The 14,115-nt window shown below is 53.4% G+C and overlaps 1 protein-coding gene across 1 annotated transcript in view; it reads right to left on the reverse strand.

Annotated features, from left to right (window-relative positions):
- LOC119969753 (potassium voltage-gated channel subfamily KQT member 2) overlaps positions 1 to 14,115 on the reverse strand; it is a 218,063-nt gene that overhangs the window by 80,651 nt on the left and 123,297 nt on the right. Inside the window, exons 3-5 of the mRNA XM_038803799.1 lie at positions 11,776 to 11,902; positions 6,830 to 7,005; positions 4,489 to 4,614 (exon numbers count right to left, since the gene is read on the reverse strand). Coding sequence (XP_038659727.1) covers positions 4,489 to 4,614; positions 6,830 to 7,005; positions 11,776 to 11,902 — 429 coding nt within the window. The remainder of the gene's footprint in view (positions 1 to 4,488; positions 4,615 to 6,829; positions 7,006 to 11,775; positions 11,903 to 14,115) is intronic.

Here is a 14,115-nt window from a genome sequence, read left to right on the forward strand (position 1 = left end):
CTGACCAGCCCCCACTGACCGGTGGACCCACGAACGGGACCCACTGACCCGGGGACCACTATGACGGCACCCCACTGACCGGCACCCAACTGACCGGACCCACTGACCGGCACCCACTGACCAAGCACCCCACGACCCGGGGACCCACTGACCGGGGACCAATCTGACCGGGGACCCACTGAACCGGGGCCCCACTGACCGGCACCACTGACCGGGGACCCACTAACCCGGGGGACCCATGACCGGGACACACTGACCGGAGGACCCATGACCGGGGACCCACTGACCCTGGGACCCACTGACCGTCACCCATGAGCCACCACCCACTGACCAGCACCACTGACCAGCACCCACTGACCAGCACCCACTGACCAGCACCCACTGACCGGCACCCACTGACCGGGGACCCACTGACCGGGGACCCACTGACCGACACCCACTGACCCGGGGACCCACTGACCCGGGGACCCACTGACCCGGGGACCCACTGACCGGGGACCCACTGACCGGGGACCCACTGACCGGGGACCCACTGACCGGGGACCCACTGACCGGCACCCACTGACCGGGGACCCACTGACCAGCACCCACTGACCGGGGACCCACTGACCGGGGACCCACTGACCGGCACCCACTGACCGGGGACCCACTGACCGGGGACCCACTGACCGGGGACCCACTGACCGGCACCCACTGACCGGCACCCACTGACCGGGGACCCACTGACCGGGGACCCACTGACCGACACCCACTGACCGGGGACCCACTGACCGGGGACCCACTGACCGACACCCACTGACCGGGGACCCACTGACCCGGGGACCCACTGACCGGGGACCCACTGACCAGCACCCACTGACCGGGGACCCACTGACCGGGGACCCACTGACCGGGGACCCACTGACCGGGGACCCACTGACCGGGGACCCACTGACCGGGGACCCACTGACCGGGGACCCACTGACCGGCACCCACTGACCGGGGACCCACTGACCGGGGACCCACTGACCGGGGACCCACTGACCGGGGTCCCACTGACCGGGGACCCACTGACCGGGGACCCACTGACCGGGGACCCACTGACCGGCACCCACTGACCGGGGACCCACTGACTGGCACCCACTGACCGGGGACCCACTGACCCGGGGACCCACTGACCGGGGACCCACTGACCGGGGACCCACTGACCGGGGACCCACTGACCGGGGACCCACTGACCCGGGGACCCACTGACCGGGGACCCACTGACCCGGGGACACACTGACCGGGGACCCACTGACCGGGGACCCACTGACCAGCACCCACTGACCGGGGACCCACTGACCGGGGACCCACTGACCGGGGACCCACTGACCGGGGACCCACTGACCGACACCCACTGACCGGGGACCCACTGACCGGGAACCCACTGACCGGGGACCCACTGACCGGGGACCCACTGACCGGGAACCCACTGACCGGGGGCCCACTGACTGGCACCCACTGACCGGGGACCCACTGACCGGGGACCCACTGACTGGCACCCACTGACCGGGGACCCACTGACCGGGGACCCACTGACCGGGGGCCCACTGACTGGCACCCACTGACCGGGGACCCACTGACCGGGGACCCACTGACTGGCACCCACTGACCGGGGACCCACTGACCGGGGACCCACTGACCCGGGGACCCACTGACCGGGACCCACTGACTGGCACCCACTGACCGGGGACCCACTGACCGGGGACCCACTGACTGGGGACCCACTGACCGGCACCCACTGACCGGGGACCCACTGACCGACACCCACTGACCGGGGACCCACTGACCGACCCCACTGACCGGGGACCCACTGACCGGGGACCCACTGACCGGGGACCCACTGACCAGCACCCACTGACCGGGGACCCACTGACCGGCTCCCACTGACCGGGGACCCACTGACCGGGAACCCACTGACCGGGGGCCCACTGACCGGCACCCACTGACCGGCACCCACTGACCGACACCCACTGACCGGGGACCCACTGACCGGGGACCCACTGACCGGGAACCCACTGACCGGGGACCCACTGACCGGGGACCCACTGACCGGGGACCCACTGACCGGGGACCCACTGACCGGGGACCCACTGACCGGGGACCCACTGACCGGCACCCACTGACCGGCACCCACTGACCGGCACCCACTGACCGGGGACCCACTGACCGGGGACCCACTGACCGGCACCCACTGACCCGGGACCCACTGACCGACACCCACTGACCGGGGACCCACTGACCGGGGACCCACTGACCGTCACCCACTGACCGGGCACCCACTGACCAACACCCACTGACCGGCACCCACTGACCGGGGGCCCACTGACCGGGGACCCACTGACCAGGGACCCACTGACCGGCACCCACTGACCGGGGACCCACTGACCGGGGACCCACTGACCGGCACCCACTGACCGGCACCCACTGACCGGGGACCCACTGACCGGCACCCACTGACCGGGGCCCCACTGACCGGGGCCCCACTGACCGGCACCCACTGACCGGGGACCCACTAACCCGGGGACCCACTGACCGGGGACCCACTGACCGGGGACCCACTGACCCGGGGACCCACTGACCGGGGACCCACTGACCGGGGACCCACTGACCCGGGGACCCACTGACCGGGGACCCACTGACCGGGGACCCACTGACCCGGGGACCCACTGACCGGGGACCCACTGACCGGGGACCCACTGACTGGCACCCACTGACCGGGGACCCACTGACCGGGGACCCACTGACTGGGGACCCACTGACCGGCACCCACTGACCGGGGACCCACTGACCGACACCCACTGACCGGGGACCCACTGACCGACCCCCACTGACCGGGGACCCACTGACCGGGGACCCACTGACCGGGGACCCACTGACCAGCACCCACTGACCGGGGACCCACTGACCGGCTCCCACTGACCGGGGACCCACTGACCGGGGACCCACTGACCGGGGACCCACTGACCGGGGACCCACTGACCGGGGGCCCACTGACCAGCACCCACTGACCGGGGACCCACTGACCGGGGACCCACTGACCGGGGACCCACTGACCGGGGACCCACTGACCGGGCACCCACTGACCGGGGACCCACTGACCGGCACCCACTGACCGGGGACCCACTGACCGGGGACCCACAGACCGGCACCCACTGACCGGGGACCCACTGACCGGCACCCACTGACCGGGGACCCACTGACCGGGCACCCACTGACCGGGGACCCACTGACCGGGGACCCACTGACCGGGGACCCACTGACCGGCTCCCACTGACCGGCTCCCACTGACCGGGGACCCACTGACCGGGGACCCACTGACCGGGGACCCACTGACCGGGGACCCACTGACCGGGGACCCACTGACCGGAGACCCACTGACCAGCACCCACTGACCGGGGACCCACTGACCGGGGACCCACTGACCGGGGACCCACTGACCGGGGACCCACTGACCGGCACCCACTGACCGGGGACCCACTGACCGGCACCCACTGACCGGGGACCCACTGACCGGCTCCCACTGACCGACACCCACTGACCGGGGACCCACTGACCGGCTCCCACTGACCGGCACCCACTGACCGGGGACCCACTGACCGGGCACCCACTGACCGGGGACCCACTGACCGGGGACCCACTGACCGGGGACCCACTGACCGGGGACCCACTGACCGGCACCCACTGACCGGGGACCCACTGACCGGGGACCCACTGACCCAGGGACCCACTGACCGGGGACCCACTGACCCGGGGACCCACTGACCCGGGGACCCACTGACCGGGGACCCACTGACCGGCACCCACTGACCGGGGACCCACTGACCGGGGACCCACTGACCGGGGACCCACTGACCGGCACCCACTGACCGGGGACCCACTGACCGGGGACCCACTGACCGGGGACCCACTGACCGGGGACCCACTGACCTGGGACCCACTGACCGGGGACCCACTGACCGGGGACCCACTGACCGGGGACCCACTGACCGGGGACCCACTGACCGGCACCCACTGACCGGGGACCCACTGACCGGCACCCACTGACCGGGGACCCACTGACCCGGGGACCCACTGACCCGGGGACCCACTGACCGGGGACCCACTGACCGGCACCCACTGACCCGGGGACCCACTGACCGGCGACCCACTGACCGGGGACCCACTGACCGGCACCCACTGACCGGGGACCCACTGACCGGGGACCCACTGACCGGGGACCCACTGACCGGGGCCCCACTGACCGGGGCCCCACTGACCGGGGACCCACTGACCGGGGACCCACTGACCGACACCCACTGACCGGCACCCACTGACCGGGGACCCACTGACCCGGGGACCCACTGACCCGGGGACACACTGACCCGGACACACTGACCCAGGAACTGTCTTCCGGAACATTCAGTCGATTCAGATGAATTTTCAGAACCTTGTGCATTCCTTATTTGACAGAATTGAGCTACTCACCAGCCCCCACCAAAGGGCATCTGCATACGTCGCAAACTCTTTATTGTCATCTTTCTCAGCAAGGTAGACCAGGAAGGAGGCGAGAATGAGGCAGAGAAAACCGATGTACCAGGCAGTGATCAGCTCCTGAAAGGCAGCGGGCACAGCGAGGAGATAGAGGGAGTGAGAGAGGAAGAAGCAAGACACACGGCTGGAACTGTGAAGTGAGATTCAAGGAGGTGACACATGAGACATGGAGAGAAAGAAAAAGGCTGGCATTTATAAAGCAACTTTCATAATTTCAGTCTGTCCCAAAACGCTTCAAAGCAATTCAGCATTTTATGAAGGGTAGTTAGTACAGTGATGTAGGAAACAGAGCAAACAATTTCTGCAAAGCAAGCTCCCACAAATCGCACTACGATAAATGCCTGCATTAACTGTGTTAATGATGTTTGTTGAGGGATTAAACATTAACCCCATGATACTTGGGAGAATACTCCTTCTCTTCCTCGGGAATGTTTGAGGACTCTGGGTCTGTACTCGTTGGAATTTAGAAGGATGAGCAGGGGGATCTTATTGAAACTTACAAGTTACTGCGAGGCCTGGATAGAGTGGACGTGGAGAGGATGTTTCCACTTGTAGGAAAAACTAGAACCAGAGGACACCATCTCAGACTAAAGGGACGATTCTTTAAAACAGATGAGGAGGAATTTCTTCAGTCAGAGGGTGGTGAATCTGTGGAACTCTTTGTCTCAGGAGGCTGTGGAGGCCAAATCACTGTGTCTATAAGACAGAGATAGATAGGCTCTTGATTAATAAGGGGATCAGGGGTTATGGGGAGCAGGCAGGAGAAATGGGATGAGAAAAATATCAGCCATGATTGAATGGCGGAGCAGACTCGATGGGCCGAGTGGCCCAATTCTGCTCCTATGTCTTATGGTCTTATGATCTTTTACATATCTCACAGAGGATAGATGGAACCTAAAGAGTACAGCTCAAACAGTGCAGTGCAGTAATGCCCTGGACTGTCAAGCCTGGGGTGTGACGTATACCGGTCGCAATGTTACTGCGTGAGGGAAGAGCGAGAGTTCCTCCTGCTCAATCCAATCCTGGTTGGAAAGTGCTCGTGTAAGGACAGGGGTTTCACAATCGAAAAGCCCATACCGCATCTGAACAAAGGATCATCGCTTCCCCAAGCCTGATTTTAACCTATTCACGTGCACAGAATTAAAAATTTTGAGGGACGAGATTAAATTAGACACCAGGGAGGATCCAAAGCGAAGATTGTCCTCTTCAGCTGAATTTTGGTTTAGTCGTTCATGGGATATGGGTGTCGCAGGCTGTGCCAGCATTTGCTGCCCATCCCTAATTGCCCTCCAGGGGGCAATTAAGACTCAACCATATTGCTGTGGGTCTGGATTCACATGTAGGCCAGACCGGGTAAGGACGGCAGATTTCCTTCCCTAAAGGACATTAGTGAACCAGATGGGTTTTTACAACAATCGACGATGGTTCCATGGTCATCATTAGACTTTTAATTCCAGATTTTTACTGAATTCAAATTTTACCATGGGCCCCGGTGGGATTTGAACCTGGGTCCCCAGAGCATTACCCTGGGTTACTGGTTTACTGGTCCAGTGACAATACCACTACACCACTGCCTCCCGAAATGTTGGGCTGAATATTCAGGTGGGCGCCAGGAGCAGATGGCGGGGGCCATGTGCAGGTTCTGACCATGATGGTATCTCAGTCCCGCCCATCTACGCGGCCAATTTACAGGCCGCCTCCAATTAGGCATGGCAGGTGGCCTGCAGAGGCTGGAGGGCCAATCAGAATGTCTGAGACTGTGGACCGCCAGCAGCCCCTACTGGCATTAGCAGGAACTGCCAGCACGGGTGTAAGGAATTGGTGGCAGTGCAGAATACGTTTAGACAATGGTCCCTGGGGTGAGAGGGCTATCCTCTGATCAAACACTGAGTTAATTGGGTCCATTTAGAAGAATGGGAGGGGATCTCATTGAAACGTCCAAGATTCTGAAGAGGTTTGACAGGGTAGACATTGAGAGACCGTTTCCCCAGGCTGAGGAGAGGTTCATTTAGGGACGGAATGAGAATCTCTTCACTCAAAAGGTCGTGAATCTTTGGAATTCCCCACCGGAGTGGATGCTCAGTTGTTGATTCATGATCGGGAACGGCGATTTTTGACCTACCAGAGAATCGAGGGATGACGATCGGCTGGGGATATGGAGTTAGGGTAGAAAATCGGGCATGAGCAAGCTGCCGGGGCTGAATCATCTCCTCACGCTCCTATTTCTTATGTTCTTCAACCCAAACCCTGCTCACGACTCCTCTCTCACAATTACCTTGCTGTGTGCGTAGACCACCGATCCCAGCAGCTTCCAGGTCCCTCCCCTCCGATCCATACGGATCATCCGTAAGATCTGTAGAAATCTTAAACTCCTCAGAGCAGATGTGGCGAAGACATTTCCCTGTGTCCCTGCGGCAAGCACAGCGATCGAGGCAACGAGAACCATGACATCTAGACAGAGAAGGTCATTTCAGACAAAGTTACCTTCTTGACCTGAGAACACAATCCCAAAGTTTAGTCTTTCTATCAGGTATTCTCTTTTCTCTCACTTCTTGACACATCCCCTTATCCGACTGCAGTGATCTGTATATTTACACAAGGGGTCAATGTAAATGCAATACAACTGAGCAAGCACTAGAGGGAGCACGGGAGAGGTATAAATAGAGACAAACAGGAAGTCAGCAAGACTTCACAGGGATGGCAGCTGGTGAGCAGGACACAGACAGGCAACTCAGATGTAACATAGTATAAGAGCTGGAGAGAGAACAAACTCAAAATAAAGCATCTACTTCAACTGCAAGACTACGAGCTTTATTCAGACACAAGGAATGACACATGGTACCAGGGGGATTCCGAACGCTTACTTTAAGATTACAAAAGTTGCAGACAAAGAAAGGCCAAAATGGCAAGAAAACTCATACCGAACATTCGACGTGGGAAGACTTTGCTAATTCAATGAAATTGGTTGGAAACCCACCACAGCTGAACACAACCGGTAATTTAAGTAATAACTGGAAAAGGTTTGAACAGATGTTCCAAATATGTATCGTAACTAATGATTTGAACGCAGTCTCTGACGTAACAACAGCGGGTCATGAAGCTAGAGAACTCGATAATTGTTTTAGATACTTGAAAGGTGAAACAGCACCAAATTCAAAGTAATACTGAAAAAATTTGAACAGTACTGTAACACCTGTAACAATGCTGCTTTGAAACATTCAATGTTTGGAGACCAAATTTCACAGGGAATGAGTGTTGCAAAACTCAAACAATCATTACCAGAACAGAAAGGGTTAACTCTAGAAATCGCGATTGAAAAGTCTAGATCGAAAGAAAAAAGTAACTTTAACTTTTTACGAAGAAAAAACACTGAAATACACTTTAAAATGGCATCTGAGCACATTTTACAGTCTCTGGGGAACAAAGGATAAATTCTGCGTCTGCGCATGCGAGGAAACCGAAGTCACGCATGCGCAGTTGAAATCAACCGTTTTACGCGAAAACCGTTCTGCGCATGTGCGAGCCGTGCATGCGCAGTTGAACAAAAAGAGCACACCGTTCGAAGATGGTTCCGTGCCCACTTAAAAGGGAAATGCCCCCCCCCTCCAAGAGGAGCGGGCTTGTGCAGTATGGTTCGATTGAAGTATTGATTTTACGTTGATGTTTGCACATTTTTGTCTTTTTTTTTGTTGTTATCTGTAACTGTGTACAATGCCGAAAAATACCTCAATAAAATTATTTGGTTAAAAAAAAAGGGGAAATGCACGAAAATCGAAAAAAATCATTTTAAAGCTGCAAAACCCAATTTTCTTACCTCAAAAGACAACAATGCCTGAACGTATACCAGCAGTTGAATATAACTGTCACAAAACCCTGGAACAAGCAGTCTGCACCACCCAAAGTGAAGAGAACGATAACAACTCCGAAACAAAAAGAGATGATTTGTCTATCGAACAATACACACAATACTACTCAGACATGGCTGAGTTATTCGGATATGCTGATCATAGCATCAGCAACACGTTGCAAAGCTCAACACGACTCTTCTCATGGTAGATGAATCCAATACTGATGATACGGCAGATCATCGATATATTGGATGACATCAACCTGTCAAATACCCAAGAAGACAACGCCACACAGAGACCACTGCACGACTCCACACAGAGAGCGATGAAAGACTCCACAGAGAGCGATGCAAGCCTCCACTGACATCTCGTTGACAGACTCCAAAATGGAAGCAAGAAAACACTCCATAGTGAACGCCATGCGTGATCAAGACAATGTAAGTCTACCCACTGTATGTGAAAACAGTGACAATGTGATCACAATAGACATACAGAATGTGCAGGATTACGGCGAGACTGACAGATCTCATGAGTCCAGTGAGACCACGTCAATTGAAACCTCATCCACTCTAAACTACCTACAAGAAAATGAAATCGTGAAGGTTTTGACTCCAGAAGAGGAGCACCACAACCCACAACAAAATGAAATCTTGAAGATTTTGACTCCAGAGAAGGAGCACCAAGAAACCAAAGATGATTCAAACGAACCAGAAATAACTCCAGAAGAGGAGCACAAAGAGATCACAGATGATTCAAATGTACCGCAAATGTCTCGAGAAGAGGAGCACCAAGAAAGCAAATAGGAATCAAATCCACCGCAAATGATTGATGTCACCAACATAAATGCAACATCAGATCATTCTCACAATCCTCAAGAAGAAACGCTCAATGAAACAGCAGATACCACAGAGGACACTCACTCCAATAACTGTAACAATTACTCAAATTATCCACACGGAACACTCATTGAGCGCAACAAGAACAACAAAAACCGCAAGAAGCACAGCAGAAACAAGAACAACATAGGACATAGAACATTACAGCGCAGTACAGGCCCTTCGGCCCTTGATGTTGCGCCGACCTGTGAAACCACTCTAAAGCCTATCTACATCTACAGCAACAACAAAAACAACATGAATCGCAACAAGAACAACAAAAACCACAAGAAGCACAGCAGAAACAAGAACAGCAACAGCAACAACAAAAACTACAAACACAACAATAAAAACTACAAGAACAACAACAAAAACAACAAGAAGCATAACAAAGACAACAACAAGCCCAACAAGAACACCGACGAAAACAACAAAAACAGAAACTACAAGCACGACAAGAAAAACAACAAGAACAACAACGAATGCAACAAAAACAGAAACAACAAGCATGGCAAAAACAACAACAACAATGACAACAACAAGAACGACAACAAGAATGACAATGAAAACAACAAAGACAGAAACGGCAAAAACAGCAACAACTAAACAACGACCTGTACAACATGGTATAACTCTGCACATGATGGACAATGCCACAGCACACTGCAAAATAATGACAAGACTACAATCATGCCATGGCATGACAATGAATCTCACAAATTTACATCTGCTCCAGAACAAGCAAGCACACCAGCTTTCAAGGCAGATGACACATGAAATCGATACCACAAGCACAGAAAAAAGTCCTCATCAGTCAACATCAGTAGTTCGAGCATTTGAATACCTCCTGATGACTTGTTGGTTACTTAAAACACAAGAACACTGATGACATTCCGAAATAAGTTACAATATCAATATCACCAGGTCAACAACAAAACAAAAAATCAACTGAACAAATTCATAAAGTTTGGACTCATACATGTTTAATTAAGATTGGACTCATAAATGTTAATTGGCTTTGTATAATAACCAATATCATCACCACTTGTACAGATATATATATCATAAGTAATCTAACTGTTTTGTACAATTTTCTTTAATACTGTACAGAAAATATGTAAAGAAAAAAGGGGGGATGTAGTCACCTGTATATGAAATGAATGAAATGAAAATCGCTTATTGTCACGAGTAGGCTTCAATGAAGTTACTGCTCAGTTGTAACATAGTATAAGCGCTGGAGAGAGAACAAACTCAAAATAAAGCATTTACTTCAACTGCAAGACTACGATCTTAATTCAGACACAAGGAATAACACATCGACAACAGGAGTTCATTCCATGTTTTATAACTGGGAAGAGTTGAGGCTCAGACTGCAGCTGAGTACGGAGCAGGGATGGGCAGGGAAGATATCGTAAGGAGGGTTAAGCTGTCACCCGAGGTTAGACATTAAATGTTGCAGCTTGTGGGGTAAAGGGAATGAGAGGGGAACAGCTGACAGCTGCTGGGAAAGAATGGAATTGGAGAAAGGTGGTTTAATCAGGGCCCATTGTCAGACAGTTTGATTGGAGCCTTGGCAAAATGGGGCAAATGTTGAAAGCTGGATTTACTGAAATAAAAGAGAGACATTGGCAGAGACAGAGAGCAAGACAGTCAGAGAGAGACAGGGCAAGACAGGCAGAGAGAGACAGGCAGAGAGAGACAGGCAGAGAGAGACAGGCAGAGAGAGACAAGCAGAGAGAGACAGGCAGAGAGAGACACAGGCAGAGAGAGACACAGGCAGAGAGAGACACAGACAGAGAGAGAGCAAGACAGAGAGACAGACAGGCAGAGAGAGACAGACAGAGAGAGACAGACAGAGAGAGCAAGACAGTCAGAGAGAGACAGAGCAAGACAGGCAGAGAGAGACAGGCAGAGAGAGAGAGGGACAGAGAGACAGAGAGAGACAGAGAGACAGGCAGAGAGAGAGACAGGCAGAGAGAGAGAGAGACAGGCAGAGAGAGAGAGAGAGAGAGACAGACAGAGAGAGAGAGAGAGACAGGCAGAGAGAGAGACAGGGAGAGAGAGACAGGCAGAGAGAGAGACAGGCAGAGAGAGAGACAGGCAGAGAGAGAGACAGGCAGAGAGACAGACAGAGAGAGAGACAGACAAAGAGAGAGAGAGACAGAGAGAGAGAGAGAGATAGAGAGAGACAGGCAGAGAGACAGACGGACAGAGAGACAGACAAACAGAGACAGAGACTTGGTGGGATTCTCCGAACCCCCGCCGGGTCGGAGAATCCCTGGGGGGGGGGGCGAATCCCGCCCGCCACTGCGACGCCGGTTTTCAGGCGGGGGCAGGGTTTACGCCACGCTGGTCGGGGACCGTTGGCAGCCGCCACCCCCCCCCCACCCCGGCAATTCTCCGGGCCCCGACTTCATCCCACGCTCTGAGAGCTGTACAGCTCCTATCCTGCCTCTGTCATCCATTCCTCATTTCCACAGCCCAAAGGACCCACTCACCGATCACGCAGAACGGCTTCCGTGAGAATTTCAGTCGGCCTCGCCATCCTCGGTATCGACAGCAGCACCCAGCCGACCAGATCCGTACCGTGTACTCAACGCCAAACACCACAATCGTCACAATTTCCTGTGGGATAACAAGAGAGAGGGAGGGAGGGAGGGGCACAACAATTCTCAGATCACACCAAATCCAGAATTTAAACTCTGGGCTTTCAAAACCAGGTTAGACAAGGCTAGAAAACTTCTGCTCGCCGTATTGAAGAAAGAATATTGAGATACGAGAGACAGCAGCTTTGCAAGGATGCTACCAGATTTAAGATGTTATTACCATCAGGACGAATCAGAATGGGGCTTTTTTTTCTCTGGTTGAGGGATAATCTGTAGTTTGGAGGAGATTTTGATCAGATGGGTGCAGGGAAGGTGTTTCCACTGTTTCCGGGTGGTCAAACCAGGGGTCAGACAGTCAATAGTAACTGGAATAGGGAATTCAGGAGCTCGCACAGGGAGTGGTTGATGTGAATAGTATTGAAGGGAAGCTGGATAAACACATGATGGATCAAGGAATAGAAGAATATGTTGATGAAGTTTGATGACGTAAGGTGGGAGGTGCCTCATAAACACCAGCATAGATCGGTGTTACTATCCCAGATGATGATATAACTGGATGGGAAGGTCCCAGAATAAACTCTGGATCAAAATACCCTAATTTTTACTTTTTTTCGTAAAACAGGGACAAGGAACGGGGTGGCACAGTGGTTAGCACTGCTGCCTCACAGCGCCAGGGGCCCGGGTTCAATTCTGACCTCAGATGACTGTCTGTGTGGAGTCTGCACTTTCTCCCCGTGTCTGCGTGGGTTTCCTCCGGGTGCTCCGGTTTCCTTCCACAGTCCACAGATGTGCAGGTTAGGTAGATTGGCCTTGATAAATTTCCTCTAGTGTCCAAAATGTTAGGTGGGGTTACTGGGTTACGGGGATAGGGTGGGGGCATAGAGGTTACATAGAAGATAGGAGCAGGAGGAGGCCTTTTGGCCCTTCGAGCCTGCTCCGCCATTCATACCGACCATGGCTGATGATCCAACTCAACAGCCTAATCCTGCTTTCTCCCCATAGCCTTTGATCCCATTCTCCCCAAGTGCCATATCTAGCCACCTCTTGAATATATTCAATGTTTTAGCATGAACTACTTCCTGTGGTAATAAATTCCACAGGCTCACCACTCTTTGTGTGAAGAAATGTCTCCTTATCTCTGTCCGAGATGGTTTACCCTGAATCCTCAGACTGTGACCCCTGGTTCTGGACACACCCATCATTGGTAACATCTTCCCAGCATCTACCCTGTCTAGTCCAGTTAGAATTTTATAAGTCTCTCTGAGATCTCCCCTCATTCTTCTGAACTCCAGCGAGAACAATCTGAGAGTCGTGCAGACTCGAAGGGCCGAATGTAGTGATTCTATGATTCGATGAAAAAGCATTTATTAAACTTGAATAATTGGATTGTTACATAATACTCCTTTATTCCCTCTTATCTTAACAAATACACAGATTTAAAGATTAAAATGGATTACGAAGTGCATCTTAATCTAAAATGGCCTCAGTAACACGAATGTCCCTGTTAAGTACACACTCCACGCTGAACCCAGGTCTGTGGTTTTTTTTCCTCAGAATTCCCCCCAGATGATTGTCACTTAAGAGTTTCCAAACTCCACTCCCAGAGGTATGCTTTAAAATCTTCTCTCGTAATAATGCTTTCCCAGCGGTTTGCATTCTAAATTCCAGTCCAGGTTTTACAAATGTCACTTTCAAACAAAGCTTCCGCTCCGCGTTTAACAGCTAATCCAGTCCAGGATCTCAAACTGACCCCTTGAGGATTCCTTCGACTTGACTGCTGGACAAACTGCTCACAATTGCTTCAACTCGATTCGCAGACTGTCGGAAAATGCCATCGGACCTTTGTTTCAACTTTGAAGTCTGCTGTCCCACTTCAAATCTAGTTACTGCTATTTTCTCTTCAACTTAGAAAACGTTTTTTACTCTTTCCTGAATTCTTCTGAATAATACCTTGGTCTCTGTTTTCTAACTGCAGATCTCTCGGACACGCTTTCTGCACAATTTCTGGCTTACCTGCACTGTAACTTGTACTTGCCTCTTTGCAACTCCCTTTCAATCCAATATTTATCCCGTGTCTTCAAGCTGAGAGTTCTTCACTCCCTGAGATTCTGGGCTGAATTCTTCGTTTTGCGACGCTGGAATCGCGATCAGGTGGAGAATCGCACAAAATTGAAAACTCAAGTTCTGCGACCAGCACTGGTTCCGACTTCATGGTCCAGTCACTCGCTGGCA

Source organism: Scyliorhinus canicula, chromosome 7, assembly GCF_902713615.1.
Source record: "Scyliorhinus canicula chromosome 7, sScyCan1.1, whole genome shotgun sequence".
NCBI classification, from domain to species: Eukaryota; Metazoa; Chordata; class Chondrichthyes; order Carcharhiniformes; family Scyliorhinidae; genus Scyliorhinus; species Scyliorhinus canicula.